Source organism: Scomber japonicus, chromosome 23, assembly GCF_027409825.1.
Source record: "Scomber japonicus isolate fScoJap1 chromosome 23, fScoJap1.pri, whole genome shotgun sequence".
NCBI lineage: Eukaryota > Metazoa > Chordata > Actinopteri > Scombriformes > Scombridae > Scomber > Scomber japonicus.
The window spans coordinates 23,278,913-23,296,216 of record NC_070600.1 but is presented as its reverse complement, the minus strand read 5'-3'; the positions used below and the strand labels follow the sequence as shown (position 1 = coordinate 23,296,216).

The following is a 17,304-nucleotide window of genomic DNA, read 5'->3' as shown; positions in this document are numbered from 1 at the left end:
GAGGTCAGGTATTATGTTTTTGACCATAAAATCATATGTTTACTCATTGGTTATTCTTTACATGTGCTTCTGCATTTGTATGTGCTTTCTATGTTAGCAAAAAGGGAGAAGACTGAAACTGAGAATTGGGGAAGTTGCAAAGACTACATTTATAGGGGCTTTATTATGTCATCTTCTAATGCTTAATAGTATTTAATTCAGAATGCACACCAAGGCAGTCAGTGCTTCTATGATAACAACCTTGCAAGTTGCAAACTGAGGAAAGCATGCAAAGTACTTATGTGAAACAAGATAATGTTAATCTACAAGATTTGTAGGGTAGATAAGGATTAATATGAATATGTGCGTCAAAGAGTTTTTTAAAGTTTTTTTAATGTGGGCTCTGATATCATCTGAGATTGGTCCGATTCACAAACAAGCAGTCAAGCATATACTGCACATGTGATATCCTGTATGGTGAGTAGTGTGTACTCATGTTTGTGGCCTTAAAGAAAGAGGAAGAGAACAGCTCATCGACAGTTTATCAATGTTTTTATTTACTATATTGAAATATGTAAAGCTCAATTATTGAAGATCAATGTTTTGTGACAGAAATTCAGTAAACATAAATAAGCTGCATCAAATCTTACAAACATAAAACAAACATACAACTAATATTTTTTATCAACTGAATTACAGGCAAACCATTATCTGATGTCTTAAAGTTATATTATGATGATACATAGAAAGCTTTAAATGTTTTACATTCATAATTACACAAAGTGCTTCATATTTACATGCTAAACTCACAGTATAGCCACAGAGGTGTTTTTGGTGCTTCTAGCTGATTAGACCTGGGTCCAGGCTGAAGCAGAGCAGATCTGGGGCTGTGATGTAACCAAATGCTTTATGAAGGTGGAAGGTTAAACAAAATTAACAGGATAGTCAGGGTGACATCTTACTTGTCATGAGTAGACACTTTAACATAAACATTAAAATCACACATACTGTAGGCATAATATTCTTTTTTTGTTCTTTTTTACTGTGAGCAGATGTACTGTCTGAATCAGTTTCCACTTGCGCTCCACTTTTCTTATTCAGTGCTCAGTGTCTCTCTCTCCTCAATTGCGTCAACTCTGCTTTCTTTCAAGATAAAGGAACTGCCTGTGCTACTACTCTGCACAGGTACAGCAGAGTCAGACTTCTGAGAAGTGTCTCTGTCCTCTGCCAGAGCGCTCTCAAAGACGAGGAATATAGACTGCTTAAGCTTCTTCTGGAATTCATCACACATGAAAACATAGAGAATGGGGTTCAGGCAGCTGTTCAGAAAAGCCAGACTCGTAGTCAGAAGATAACCATGTTCAAAAATGACTTTCATTTGTGGGTTATCAGGAGTACTGAACTGTACAAACCTCAAAACATGATAGGGCAACCAGCACAAGAAGAATGCAAGAATGACAGAGAGAATGATTCGACGAGATCTCTGTTTCCTTTCACTTTGCAGGCGCCTTGTACGAACACCTATGGCCACATAAGATGCTGTTATTACCAGGAATGGGATGAGGAAGGCCATAATAAACCGAAAAATAACAAGAATCAACTTCTGTGTAATGTCCATAAAATAAACACAGGAAGTCTTCCCACTATACACCTCAAGTTTGCGAAAGGTGGCATAAGGGATGCTGCAGATCATAGCTATCAACCAGATAACAACACTTACGAGTTGAGCTTTGCAAACAGTGCGATTGTTTCGTGCCCATACCACTGCACAGGTGCACAGGCAACGATCCAGACTTATGGCCATCAGAAAAAATACACTGGCAAACATATTGAGTACAGTCACGAAGTTGCTGAGCTTGCACATGAAAAGTCCAAATGGCCAGTGGAAGTCTTGAGAGAGAGAAATTGTTAAGAAAATCAGGAAGGACGTACAAAGGAAGTCAGCCAGGGCCAAGCTGAGAAACCAAATGGAGTGGACTGTTCTCTTCATCCTGAAGCCTGTCACATAGATGACTAGACCGTTGCCCACCATCCCAACCACGATGATCACACAGTAGATGACCAGATAGGCTGTCGGTACTTTTCTTCTAATCCCATCATCCGAAGATGGTTCAGATGCAGTGATGTTATCTAAAGAACAAAGAAGAAATGCCTTATTAAAGTCAACCTTGGCCCATTCTGCAACATGTAGTGAGGAAACAAGAGAATTTAATCACTTTTTTAACCAGAGTACACATTAATCAGATTTTAATTTAATGCACTTTGTAGTTTTTAGCGCTGTATTTTCAAATGATTCTTTTCTTTTGTGAAGAGAAGTTTTGCAGTTTTGTGTAATTTACAATATACATATACATATACATATATATATACATATATATATATATATATATATATATATATATATATATATATATATATATATATATATATATATATAATTCTTATTAATTTTTAACTGAAAAGGTTTATGCATACTATTTTAAAATGAGTTAAGCAAGAATTAATGCCAGATTAACTTCATGCTATCGCAGAGAGAGGTAATACATGTTTGAAATATCTTACCAGTGGCCATTGTTCTGTTGCAGGGAGAGTCTTCTTTATACTAAGATGATCTATATCTTGTACTGCCTTTACTAAATATCTATCACTGATAGCTCCTCCTTAGTGCATTCAACTACCAAGGAAACAGCACTGCTGCAGTAGTGTTGCGACATTCACGACCAATCAGATTCTAATCAGTGGCTCTTTAGAAGTGATCCGAGTCGCACTTTGGATACACACGCAATACGTATTAGTAGATCAGTTCATTGTTGGTTTGGACCCAAACATGACGTTCATTATGATTCTTGTCTGACAGATGAAAGTGAAACATGCACAAAGTTAACAGATAAACAATAATAAAGCACATATTTAATCTATTGATATTTGTACACAACTGTCTCTAAATGTGATTACATCACATTGGTTTTATACAATAGAAGAAATAACCTGGAAGGCCAACGTTATTAAATAAAAATATGAAAATGAAGACGAAGTCAGAGTGCTGACCACAGGCTATCTTAAGCAGCAGGGAGGAGTCACACAGTAACTCATGAGCCATGCATTAATTTATAAACTTCATGTGTCACGCTTTTCAGATTCCTTCCTGTAACTTACTTTTGGTCTTAGCACCAGATCATTCCTGCCGATCTTTTCTAAAAACCTTCTTGGTTAGCTGCAGAGCTCCATGATCCTGATGTTTCTGTACCATCCGAACCACTGTCTGTGTCTGCATTCTCCAGATGAGCCACTGGGATGCCTTCAAGGTCCAGGAACCACTTGAATTTCTTCAACTCATCATCTTTTAATTCCTGCAAAACTTTCCAGGGCTCCTCTTTAGGATTTGCCATTATGACCCCCTAATGAAAATAAGTAGAATAGCTCTATAGTTGATCTATATATCTATGGATATTGTATAGTAGTTGTTATGAAGTGCTGCCCTCTGCTGCACATTTAACAATACATCTTTGTATATTTTTTTACCTCACATACCTCTGCAGGAGTTCATGAGTGATCAGTTGGTAACATTGGACACAGGGAAGCTGTTTGGTGATAACCTGAAGGGAAAATAATAATGATGAGATACTACATTTCACTATTGTCATTCCTGGTGCTTAAACTGGGAGGTCAGAGTTCATCTGCCGATCATGAGCCAACAGACACAATGTCTTTCTGAAGGACAACTCAAAAAGAAAGATGTTTGTTAATGTTACTGTAACCCACATGGGTACTAAACCCATTTATGTCATTTAATAGTGTTAGCATGCCCCACCACAAAGTGGCGCATCAGCACAAGCTGGCAACCAGCACAAGAAGAATGCAAGAATGACAGAGATAATGAATCGTTGAGATCTCTGTTTCCTTGCACTTTGCTGGCGCCTTAAAAAAGCTTCAGTCAATGGTAAATTGTTTCTACTTAGAATAAAACTGTAAAACTGAATATGTAGTTTTTAAAACATCAAACATCTTTTTACTATTTCACTTCTTTGTTCTTAAACAGGCATTACATTTTGTACCATTGCATATCAGGATTTTTTTATTTTAACCACATTGACCTCCTGACAGTGTCTGTAATGTCTGCTCAGATACACTAGAGGGACACAGAGAGCTAAAAACTGAACACCTGAAACTTTCTCTGATTGTTTTTATAGAATTGGACTCAATTCAACATATTTCAACAATTTTAATGTTGTAATCTGTAAGATTTTCATTTAAGCCTGCAGTGCAGAACTTATAAATGAAGGTCCATTATATTCAAGCTCTTTCCAAACAAGTAGACTGCTTAAGCTTCTTCTGGAATTCATCACACATGAAAACATAGAGAATGGGGTTCAGGCAGCTGTTCAGAAAAGTTAGACTTAGAGTCAGAGGACCTCCAGGAAGAACAAAGTCTCTCAGTTGTATTATTTGATTCTCTCGCTCTTGTCCTCTTCCGCTTATCCGGGGTCGGGTCGCGGGGGCAGCAGACTTCGTCCAGCTCTTCCCGGGGGATCCCAAGGCGTTACCAGGCCAGCCGAGAGACATAGTCTCTCCAGCATGTCCTAGGTCTTCCTCGGGGACAGGATCGGTGACAAAGGGCAGCCCTGGCAGAGTCCAACCCTCACCTGAAACAAGTCCGACTTATTACCGGCAGTGCGGACCAAGCTCTGACACCGGTCATACAGGGAACGGACGGTCCTTATCAGGGGGTCCGGTACCCGGTATTCCCGGAGAACCCCCTCACAGGACTCTGAGGGACACTGTCGAATGCCTTCTCCAAGTCCACAAAACACATGTGGACTGGTTGGGCAAACTCCCATGCACCCTCAAGGATCCTGCAGAGGGTGTAGAGCTGGTCCACAGTTCCACAGCCTGGACGAAAACCACACTGCTCCTCCTGAATCCGAGGTTCGACTATCCGACGGACCCTCCTCTCCAGCACCCCCGAATAGACCTTACCACGGAGGCTGAGGAGTGTGATTCCCCTGTAATTGGAACACACCCTCCGGTCCCCCTTCTTAAAAAGAGGGACCACCACCCCAGTCTGCCAATCCAGAGGCACTGCCCCCAATGTCCACGCAATGCTGCAGAGTCGTGTCAACCATGACAGCCCCACAACATCCAGGGCCTTGAGGAGCTTTTTAACCACCTCTGTTACCTCCACCCCAGAGATAGCAGAGCCCACACCCAAGTCCCCAGGCCCTGCTTCCTTACCAGAAGGCGTGTCGGTGGGATTGAGGAGGTCTTCGAAGTATTCCTTCCACCAATCCACAACGTCCCAAGTCGAGATCAGCAGCGCACTGTCCCAACCATATACAGTATTGACGATGCACTGCTTCCCCCCGAGACGCCGGATGGTGGTCCAGAATCCGGAAGTCCTTTTCCATGGCCTCACCGAACTCCTCCCATGTCCGGATTTTTGCCTCAACGACCGCCTTAGGTGGGTTTATAGTGGTGGCTCTTTGACCACAGCATCAGATAAGCTCCAAATACAGTAAACAGTTGCACAGAATGCAGTAGAAGGTTAACCTCATACCGTTAAGTATACTTCATACTACCCATTTCAACACATAAGTTAAGATAAACAAATTCAATGCGATAATGGAGAAAATAACCTTTTATGTTAGTTGTATGTTGGTATGTATTTATCTGTTGTATCCATGTTTTCTATTGATATATATTCCCTAAGAGTTTATTGTTTTGTTAATAAATGACTCTGTGCTGAGACAAAGTCCATGCATCAATGTAATACCTTGTAAAACTGTTTATGACTTGATTCTTTATTTTACTACAACCACAATATCCAGCCTGTACTCTCCTGTTAGTGAAAACTGGCAGGCGTGCACCTGTGCAGTTGTGGTATTGACTGAATGAAGACCAGTGACATTTTGATTTTGTGTCAAACTAAAGAATTTCTGTAATTTCTGCTTAGAAACACTAGAGGGCCACAGAGAGTTAAAACTGAAAACACAACTGAGCAATGTCTCTTGAACATTTTTATGTTCTGACAGTAGTGTGCAGTTGGACGCTGTTTGGATGGTGAGAGTATTGTTTATTCATTTACCCAAATTTCCAAAGAAAGAAATCATGTAATATTTCTAAATGATTTAATATTCATAAGAATTGGACCCAATTCAACACAATTTAACAATTTTAAAGTTGTAATCTGTAAGACTTTCATTTAAGCCTGCAGTGCAGAACTTTATAATATACATATAAATGAAGGTCCTTTATATTCAAGGCCTCGCCAAACAAGGTTACATAAAACTGATTAGGCCTAACACCAGATAAATCTCTCTGTATTTTCTGTATTGTGTCAAATGGTGAATATGCTTGACACACAGAAATATTATAATATTATGATTTACATGGCATACATTTGTAAATGCTTGACTTTTTTGCAAATGTCATCTAAGTACATGTTGGTGCAGTTTATAGTCACACTTGTACATTTTAGGATTATTAAATTACACTGAAATTGCAAATGCTCAAGCAATATGTATAAATATACTTGTAAATATAAATATACTAATGTATATAAATATGTTAATGCACTTTTAATCTATTACTAGTACATTTCATGTACAGTTTAAGTTCGATGCAGTGGATACTGTGTAATAAATACAAAAAATAGTTGTTCAGTTTTAGCACACTTTAAGAACATTATTTAATAGTCTTTCTTATATATTGCACCACACACAGATTCTAAACTAACAAACTAAACACTAAAAAAGACAAAAAAAAGATCCACAAGAAACCAGATATAATCAGAAAAGCTTTTCTACTTACTGCAAACAATGAGGCATGTGACACATTCAAAAATGAAATCCATTTTCAGCTTTTTCTCAGAGATGAAGTGAAGCTGTGCGCAGATAACACAGTGTGTGTGTGATGATATGCAGCAGTGTGTGCAGTGGTAAATAGAGCCACATCACACAGAAGTGATGTGCAGCCAATCTCTGAAGTCTATATGAGACCACAGGACGCATGCAGTCATGAACACAACTTTCATACAGGAGTTGCAGCTCTAAGTGCTTCACTAGACGTACAATAACACACAAAGAGCAACCAATAAGGGATCTAAATGAATTAATTAGATTTATTTCTTTTGATTTAAAACTTGAACACTCCTAGTTCAGTTCACTAATCAGTGATTTCTGTCTTCAAAACAACTTTGAACGAATTATTCAGTATAAAATACCAAAATACTAAAAAACATTCCAGTTGGATAAACCATGAGAGGAGTCTTAGAGGAGATATAAATATTTGGTTTCAATAAATGCTAATAAAAAGACGTTTCCATGACAACACCGTCAAATAGCTGTTGAACAAACATGGTTCCTGTGTGAAACAGAAACAAAGACCATCTGTTCATGTTCATACTCTGTCATATATGTAAAGTATAACCACACATAAAGTAATCACATAAACTCCTAGAGGTTGGTAACAGATAAGGGAGTATTCACCCCACACTTCAGGGATCACTCCTCTGCAGCAGCTTGTATATCTGTATCGAGTCTGAGTGTGCAATGCTCTGAATATTAAACATGTACAATACTCATCATGTCCTTTGTTAATAGATTATATCAGCTTCATTTCTCCTCCTTTCTCACCAGTGTGGCTGTTGAACAACTCAAGACATAAAGAATAACGTTCAAAAACCACAAGTGTTGAGGGATTTTATAGTTAAGCAGAGATAAATTAATCTTAATTTGATATAATAAAACTCATCAAGCAGGATTCATTGTTCAGATTTGGGATTCAGAGTTCTTCAAATGTATAAAGATGAAAAATACAGTTAGATTATTCCATCATGAACCGTGACTACATGTTGCTTTTGAGTTTCCAGATGATGTTTCTGCTCTTTAGTCACAGAGAGGTTAATGCTGCTTTTACCTCGGCTTGCTTTCTGTTGACTTTCCACCCTGCCCCCCGCTCCTTAAAAGTGTTACTTGCATCTCTCAAAAACCACTTCTTGTCATCTTTCAGTTTTGTAAAGGGAACTGACACGTTTTCTTTCTTAGTTTCACGCCTCATTCAGGCATGCTCTACATGAGCACAGACACGAAGCATCAGACCAGTAGAAAATAATGAAAACAACACAACTGAAGAAATGTTTAGTACATTCTGCTTCTGTCATCTTATTATTATTGTTGGGGGCCCACATTTCCAAAGGCAAGTTTTATATGCATCATGATTCTTGTCTGACAGATGAAAGGGTTCAGGAGATACAATTCATACTCTGTTATGGTTGATTTGTGTGCACAAGATAAGCATACAACAACAACGAGAAATGTTTACTTGTTCATCAACTTCAATTTTGTAGTGGCATCTGTGTCCATGTCTATGAATATGAATCTCTTCATCTCTGTAACTGCACATGTGATATCCTGTATGGGGAGTAGTGTGTACTCATGTTTGTGGCCTTAAAGAAAGAGGAAGAGAACAGCTGATTGACAGTTTATCAATGTTTTTATTTACTATATTGAAATATGTAAAGCTCAATTATTGAAGATCAATGTTTTGTGACAGAAATTCAGTAAACATAAATAAGCTGCATCAAATCTTACAAACATAAAACAAACATACAACTGATATTTTTCATCAACTGAATTACAGGCAAACCATTATCTGATGTCTTAAAGTTATATTATGATGATACATAGAAAGCTTTAAATGTTTTACATTCATAATTACACAAAGTGCTTCATATTTACATGCTAAACTCACAGTATACCCACAGAGGTGTTTTTGGTGCTTCTAGCTGATTAGACCTGGGTCCAGGCTGAAGCAGAGCAGATCTGGGGCTGTGATGTAACCAAATGCTTTATGAAGGTGGAAGGTTAAACAAAATTAACAGGATAGTCAGGGTGACATCTTACTTACTTACTCTTACTCAGTTGTGTCGACTCTGCTTTCTTTCAAGATAAAGGAAGTGGCTGTGCTACTACTCTGCACAGGTACAGCAGAGTCAGACCTCTGAGAAGTGTCTCTGTCCTCTGCCAGAGCGCTCTCAAAGACGAGGAATATAGACTGCTTAAGCTTCTTCTGGAATTCATCACACATGAAAACATAGAGAATGGGGTTCAGGCAGCTGTTCAGAGAAGCCAGACACGTAGTCAGAGGATATCCATGTTCAATAATGACGTCCAGGTCTGGGTTATCAGGAGTACTGAAGTCTAAAAACCTCAAAGCATGATCGGGAAACCAGCACACGAAGAATGCAAGAATGACAGAGAGAATGATTCGACGAGATCTCTGTTTCTTTTCACTTTGCAGGCGCCTTGTACGAACACCTATGGCCACATAAGATGCTGTTATTACCAGGAATGGGATGAGGAAGGCCATAATAAACCGAAAAATATCAAGAATCAACGTCTGTGTACTGTCCGTAAAATAAAAACAATAAGTCTTCCCATTTTCCTCCTCAAATTTGAGAAAAGTGGCATTAGGGATGCTGCAGATCATAGCCATCAACCAGATAACAACACTTACGAGTTGAGCTTTGCAGACAGTGCGATTGTTTCGTGCCCATACCACTGCACAGGTGCACAGGCAACGATCCAGACTTATGGCCATCAGAAAAAATACACTGGCAAACATATTGAGTACAGTCACAAAGGTGTCGAGCTTGCAAATGAAAGGTCCAAATGGCCAATAGTCTTGATAGAGATTAATGGTATAGAAAATCAGGAAGGCTGTATAAAGGAAGTCAGCCAGGGCCAAGTTGAGAAACCAAATTGAGTGGACTGTTCTCTTCATCCTGAAGCCTGTCACGTAGATGACTAGACCGTTGCCCACCATCCCAACCACGATGATCACACAGTAGATGACCAGAAAGGCTGTTCGCACTTCACTTCTAATCCCATCATCCAAAAATGGTTCAGATGCAGTGATGTTATCTAAAGAACAAAGAAGAAATGCCTTATTAAAGTCAACCTCGGCTCATTCTGCAACATGTAGTGAGAAAACAAGAGAATTTAATTACTTTTTTAACTAGATTACACATTAATCAGATTTTAATTAAATGCACTTTGTAGTTTTTAGCGCTGTATTTTTAAATTATTATTTTCTTTTGTGAAGAGAAGTTTTGCAGTTTTGTGTAATTTACAATATACACACACATACACATACACACATATATATATATATATATATATATATATATATATATAGATAGATGGTTCAGATGCAGTGATGTTATCTAAAGAACAAATTTTAAAATGAGTGAAGCAAGAATTAATGCCAGATTAACTTCATGCTATCGCAGAGAGAGGTAATACATGTTTGAAATATCTTACCAGTGTCCATTTTTCTGTTGCAGCGAGAGTCTTTATACTAAGATGATCTATATCTTGTACTGCCTTTACTTAACATCTATCACTGATAGCTCCTCCTTCTCAGTGCATTCAACTACCAAGGAAACAGCACTGCTGCAGTAGTGTTGCGACATTCATGACCAATCAGATTCTAATCAGTGGCTCTTTAGAAAGGATCCGAGTCGCACTTTGGATACATTATATTATATTAGTAGATCAGTTCATTGTTGGTTTGGATCCAAACATGACGTTCATTATGATTCTTGTCTGACAGATGAAAGTGAAACATGCACAAAGTTAACAGATAAACAATAATAAAGCACATATTTAATCTATTGATATTTGTACACAACTGTCTCTAAATGTGATTACATTACATTAGTTTTATACAATAGAAGAAATAACCTGGAAGGTCAATGTTTTGTTACAATTAAGTTCAAGTCTGGTTTTCTGTTTTTTGTTGCGGTCACTTTAAGAAGCACAGGATGTCAATAACAGGAAGTTATGTCATGTGTTATGTCATGTGACCAGTAGTCAGAAAGTAAGCGAGCATGGCACAGAAAGCTGTTGTTTTATTGTATCTGAGCTAGTCCAGCAACATCTGCTTACATCTCATGCCTTTGGTAGCATTGTGGGTATGTATTGATTGTTTTATTGTTATCTATAATTGCAGATCATTATTTTTGGGATAATGTTACATTCTGTGATGTTTGATGATAGAAATCTACCTTGTTACTATTGCTGATAACTACACGGTTCTTAGGCCATTGGAAGTTTATATGAAAGCAATTACAATAAATAAATGAACAGATAATTGATTGCATGTTAAAATATGATGGCATATATTACATTTGAAGCTAAATATACAATAAATACATAAAACCTGTACCAGTAAAAACAAGGGGATTTAATTCATATTAAAGATGTTGAAGAGCTGTTATATTTACATTGTGTATATCTGTACATGTTAAAAGCAAGCATAATGTTGATTATGCTTTTTTGTATGTTTTAGTTTCACCCTTCCTTGCAATGCCAATAAACCTGTGGACAAGGGAACAACTGTCTTCAGAGTCTTGATGTTAGGAAGGCGTTTATCTGACTGTCAAGTTATATACAGCACATATACCGAGGGCAGCACAGTCAACGTTATAAAATAAAAATATGAAAATGAAAACTAAGTGAAGCAATCACATAATAAATCAGACTTTGAAATACAGTAAATAGTGTTTATTACCACAGATTCTACCGTTGTCATTAGTACAGGGACTGAAGTATGAGTAGAGTTTCTCAGTGCAGTCAGTAAAGGTGTAGAGAAGATCTGCAGCTTACATCATAAAAGCAAACAAGGCCCTCCATAATTTATATAAAAAAAACACCTTCTGAGGGTGTTTCTTTGGAGGACAATGGACAGATAGGTGATCAATAGCCATACACTCATCTTCATCCGTCAACCATTGTCCAGAAACTATTCTCAGGGTCCAGCTTGATTTGTCCCTTCCAGTTTATTGACTCTTTGGCCATTACTAAAGTCCAGTCAGTCTTCCCTTTGACTTGACAAAGTGTGGGAAGGTGGGCCTCTCCTCCGAAAATATAAAAACCTGCCTCCCCTCTCCCACACCAATATTATCATTGCTATTATTACCGTCGTCTTAAAAATAAAAAAACTTTTAAACATCTTTTAAAAATGTTTTAATCATCTTTGTAACACATTGACCCATCAGACATCAGAGTGCTGACCACAGGTTATCTTAAGCAGCAGGGAGGAGTCACACAGTAACTCATGAGCCATGCATTAATTTATAAACTTCATGTGTCACTGCTTTTCAGATTCCTTCCTCTAACTTACTTTTGGTCTTAGCACCAGATCGTTCCTGCCGATCTTTTCTAAAACCTTCTTGGTTAGCTGCAGAGCTCCATGATCCTGATGTTTCTGTACCATCAGATCCACTGTCTGTGTCCTTGCTGCATTCTCCAGATGAGCCACTGGGATGCCTTCAAGGTCCAGGAACCACTTGAATTTCTTCAACTCATCATCTTTTAATTCCTACAGAGCTCTTCTTTAGGATTTGCCATTATGCCCCCCTAATGAAAATAAGTAGAATAGCTCTATAGTTGATCTATATATCTATGGATATTGTATAGTAGTTGTTATGAAGTGCTGCCCTCTGCTGCACATTTAACGATACATTTTTGTATATTTTTTTTACCTCACATACCTCTGCAGGAGTTCATGAGTGATCAGTTGGTAACGTTGGACACAGGGAAGCTGTTTGGTGATAACCTGAAGGGAAAATAATAATGATGAGATACTACATTTCACTATTGTCATTCCTGGTGCTTAAACTGGGAGGTCAGAGTTCATCTGCTGATCATGAGCCAACAGACACAGTGTCTTTCTGAAGGACAACTCAAAAAAAAAAGCTTGTCAATGTTACTGTAACCCACATGGGTACTAAACCCATTTATGTCATTTAATAGTATTAGCATGGTTGATTTGTGTGCACAATATAAGCATACAACAACAACAACACGCCAAAACAGACCCTAATATGCAATAAACCTTAAAGACCAGCTCTGTTTTTTAACTCCATAATCAACAAACATTTGATATTCATAATTGTTCAGGTATGAGAATGTTTGATACTGTTTCAGATACAAGTTTCTACTTTTGCTCCTATTCAGTGCTCTGTTGTGTCAACACCAACTTTCTTTCAAGATAAAGGAAGTGACTGTGCCACTACTCTGCACAGCTACAGCAGAGTCAGCCTTCTGAGAAGTGTCTCTGTCCTCTGCCAGAGCACTTTCAAAGACGAGGAATATAGACTGCTTAAGCTTCTTCTGGAATTCATCACACATGAAAACATAGAGAATGGGGTTCAGGCAGCTGTTTAGAAAAGCTAGAATCACAGTCAGAAGAAATCCATGTTCAATAATGACTTTCATTTGTGGGTTACCAAGAGTATATACATATAATAACCTCAAAACCTGATAGGGCAACTAGCACAAGAAGAATGCAAGAATGACACAGATAATGATTCGTTGAGATCTCCGTTTCCTTGCACTTTGCAGGCGCCTTAAAAAAGCTTCAGTCAATGGTATTTTGTTTCTACTTAGAATAAAACATCAAACATCTTTTTACTATTTCACTTCTTTGTTCTTAAACAGGCATTACATTTTGTACTATTGCATATCAGGATTTTTTTATTTTAACCACATTGACCTCCTGACAGTGTCTGTAATGTCTGCTCAGATACACTAGAGGGACACAGAGAGCTAAAAACTGAACACCTGAAACTTTCTCTGATTGTTTTTATAGAATTGGACTCAATTCAACATATTTCGACAATCTAATGTTTTTATGTTTTCATTTAAGCCTGCAGTGCAGAACTTATAAATGAAGGTCCATTATATTCAAGCCCTTGCCAAACAAGTTCACATGATACTGATTAGGCCCATCAGCACCAGATAAGTCTCTCTGTAGTACACAGTATACAGAGTTTTAAAAGCTCATGTTGGGTGTGACATTCCTGCACTGAGTCTTCAAAACAACTTTGAACAAATTATTGCCATGCTCTGAGTGTTAGAGAGTGTGATATCACTGTATTGAGAAATGTTTACTTGTTCATCAACTTCAATTTGTAGTGGCGTCTGTGTCCATGTCTATGAATATGAATCTCTTTATCTCTTTATTCTTTCAAAATTGAACGTCACCAAAATGCAGAGACGAAGAGAATAACTTTTAAAAACTATCAGTGTTGAGGGATTTTATTCTTGAGCACAGATATATGTGACTTTTAACTTGATATAATAAAACTCATTGAGCAGGATTCAGCGTTCACATTCAGGATCCTTCAAATGTAAAAATATGAACAATACAGTTCGATTATTCCATCATGAACCATGACTACATGTCGCTTTTGAGTTTCCAGATGATGTTTCAGTTCTTAAGTCAAAGAGAGGTTGATGATGTTTTGACCTCGGCTTGCTGTTTTTTCTTCCTCCTTCCTTCCTGATTGTAATGATAAATTATTTAAAGATATTAAAACCACAAACCTTACAAAACCAATCCATGATAGGTCAAAAAGTCAAACACAGCACTCTGTCAAAACCACGACTGATGATGTGCAGATATCTGACTTCCTTTCAGCAGAATCAAACGTTCTAATGAGAATTTTTGCCCTTATTTCTCATAAAAGCAAAGGCAAGTTATATATGCAACATGGTTCCTGTCTTAGAGGCAACAGATAAAACCACAGACTTAGTCTGGACACACATTATAAAATGATTTGTTGACGACTGAAGTTAAAATTTTGACTGTAGTGTTCGTAACTGACATCTACACCAGTCCTACATGGATTCTAGCCAATTTAATAGATAATTTTACTCTATCACATACTAACTGTATGTGTATAAGCACCACTGAGTGATGCTTGTGATGCTTGTGGTGCTAATTCAACAGGTGAAAGTTGGACAGAGGTCAGGTATTACGTCTGTGACCAAGTTGACTAGATAAAGATTAATATGACTATGTGCGTCAAAGAGTTTTGTTAAGTTTTTTTAATGTGGGCTCTGATATCATCTGAGAGTGGTTCGATTCACAAACAAGCAGTCAAGCATATACTGCACATGTGATATCCTGTATGGTGAGTAGTGTGTACTCATGTTTGTTGGGTAAAATGAAGAGGAAGAGAACAGCTCATCGACAGTTTATCAATGTTTTTATTTACTATATTGAAATATGTAAAGCTCAATTATTGAAGATCAATGTTTTGTAACAGAAATTCAGTAAACATAAATAAGCTGCATCAAATCTTACAAACATAAAACAAACATACAACTGATATTTTTTATCAACTGAATTACAGGCAAACCATTATCTGATGTCTTAAAGTTATATTATGATGATACATAGAAAGCTTTAAATGTTTTACATTCATAATTACACAAAGTGCTTCATATTTACATGCTAAACTCACAGTATACCCACAGAGGTGTTTTTGGTGCTTCTAGCTGATTAGACCTGGGTCCAGGCTGAAGCAGAGCAGATCTGGGGCTGTGATGTAACCAAATGCTTTATGAAGGTGGAAGGTTAAACAAAATTAACAGGATAGTCAGGGTGACATCTTACACTTTAACATAAACATTAAAATCACACATACTGTAGGCATAATATTCTTTTTTTGTTCTTTTTTACTGTTAACAGATGTACTGTCTGAATCAGTTTCCACTTGCGCTTCACTTTTCTTATTCAGTGCTCAGTATCTCTCTCTCCTCAGTTGCGTCAACTCTGCTTTCTTTCAAGTTAAAGGAACTGACTGTGCCACTACTCTGCACAGGTACAGCAGAGTCAGACTTCTGAGAAGTGTCTCTGTCCTCTGCCAGAGCGCTCTCAAAGACGAGGAATATAGACTGCTTAAGCTTCTTCTGGAATTCATCACACATGAAAACATAGAGAATGGGGTTCAGGCAGCTGTTCAGAAAAGTCAGACTTAGAGTCAGAGTAAATCCGTGTTCAATAATGACTTTCATTTGTGGGTTACCAACAGTATATACATATAATAACCTCAAAACATGATAGGGCAACCAGCACAAGAAGAATGCAAGAATGACAGAGATAATGATTCGGTGAGATCTCTGTTTCCTTGCACTTTGCAGGCGCCTTGTACGAACACCTATGGCCACATAAGATGCTGTTATTACCAGGAATGGGATGAGGAAGGCCATAATAAAACTAAAAAGGAACAGCCACAGTATCTTGTCCTCAGTATAAAAACAATAAGTCTTCCCACTATCCACCTCAAGTTTGCGAAAAGTGGCATAAGGGATGCTGCAGATCATAGCCATCAACCAGATAACAACACTTACGAGTTGAGCTTTGCAGACAGTGCGATTGTTTCGTGCCCATACCACTGCACAGGTGCACAGGCAACGATCCAGACTTATGGCCATCAGAAAAAATACACTGGCAAACATATTGACAACACTCACAAAGGTGTCGAGCTTGCAAATGAAAGGTCCAAATGGCCAATAGTCTTGATAGAGATTAATGGTATAGAAAATCAAGAAGGACGTACAAAGGAAGTCAGCCAGGGCCAAGTTGAGAAACCAAATGGAGTGGACTGTTCTCTTCATCCTGAAGCCTGTCACGTAGATGACTAGACCGTTGCCCACCATCCCAACCACGATGATCACACAGTAGATGACCAGATAGGCTGTTCGTACTTTTCTTCTATTATCCCAAGTTGGTTCAGATGCAGTGATGTTATCTAAAGAACAAAGAAGAAAAGGTTATTAAAGTCAACCTCGGCTCATTCTGCAACGTGTGTGTGTGTGTGTGTGTGTGTGTGTGTGTATGTGTATGTGTATATATACATATATATATATTAATTATATAGTATACAATTATTATAATAACTGTTTAAAGAATTTATTTTCCAAAGGAGATCTGTATTGCACATCATAGATCATTTTTATTCATTTTTAACTGAAAAGGTTTATGCATACCATTTTAAAATGAGTTAAGCAAGAATTAATGCCAGATTAACTTCATGCTATCGCAGAGAGAGGTAATACATGTTTGAAATATCTTACCAGTGTCCATTTTTCTGTTGCAGTGAGTCTGTCTTTATACTAAGATGATCTATATCTTGTACTGCCTTTACTTAATATCTATCACTGATAGTTCCTCCTTCTCAGTGCATTCAACTACCAATGAAACAGCACTGCTGCAGTAGTGTTGCGACATTCATGACCAATTAGATTCTAATCAGTGATTCTTTAGAAAGGATCCGAGTCGCACTTTGGATACACACGCAATACGTATTAGTAGATCAGTTCATTGTTGGTTTGGACCCAAACATGACGTTCAATATTCAGTAGATGACCAGATAGGCTGTTTGTACTTTTCTTCTATCATCCAAAGATGGTTCAGATGCAGTGCTGTTATCTAAAGAACAAAGAAAAAATGCCTTATTAAAGTCAACCTCGG

General features: G+C 37.7%; 3 protein-coding genes across 3 annotated transcripts; all 3 read right to left on the bottom strand.

Annotated features, from left to right (window-relative positions):
- Positions 1-1,072: 1,072 nt before the first annotated feature.
- Positions 1,073-3,368, bottom strand: LOC128353131 (C3a anaphylatoxin chemotactic receptor-like). The gene is made up of 2 exons (XM_053313815.1): positions 3,227-3,368; positions 1,073-2,109 (listed from the first exon to the last, which is right to left on the bottom strand). The coding sequence occupies exons 1-2, from the start codon at positions 3,366-3,368 to the stop codon at positions 1,073-1,075; spliced, it is 1,179 nt and encodes a 392-aa protein (XP_053169790.1).
- Positions 3,369-8,889: 5,521 nt separating this feature from the next.
- LOC128353130 (chemerin-like receptor 1) lies at positions 8,890-10,319 on the bottom strand. Its single transcript, XM_053313814.1, has 2 exons — positions 10,299-10,319; positions 8,890-9,899 (listed from the first exon to the last, which is right to left on the bottom strand). The coding sequence occupies exons 1-2, from the start codon at positions 10,306-10,308 to the stop codon at positions 8,890-8,892; spliced, it is 1,020 nt and encodes a 339-aa protein (XP_053169789.1). The 5' UTR covers positions 10,309-10,319.
- A 5,239-nt stretch (positions 10,320-15,558) lies between these two features.
- On the bottom strand, positions 15,559-16,917 carry LOC128353128 (C3a anaphylatoxin chemotactic receptor-like). The gene is made up of 2 exons (XM_053313813.1): positions 16,908-16,917; positions 15,559-16,582 (listed from the first exon to the last, which is right to left on the bottom strand). Exons 1-2 carry the CDS (start codon positions 16,915-16,917, stop codon positions 15,561-15,563), a joined length of 1,032 nt encoding a protein of 343 aa, XP_053169788.1. The 3' UTR covers positions 15,559-15,560.
- Between the last annotated feature and the right edge of the window lie 387 nt (positions 16,918-17,304).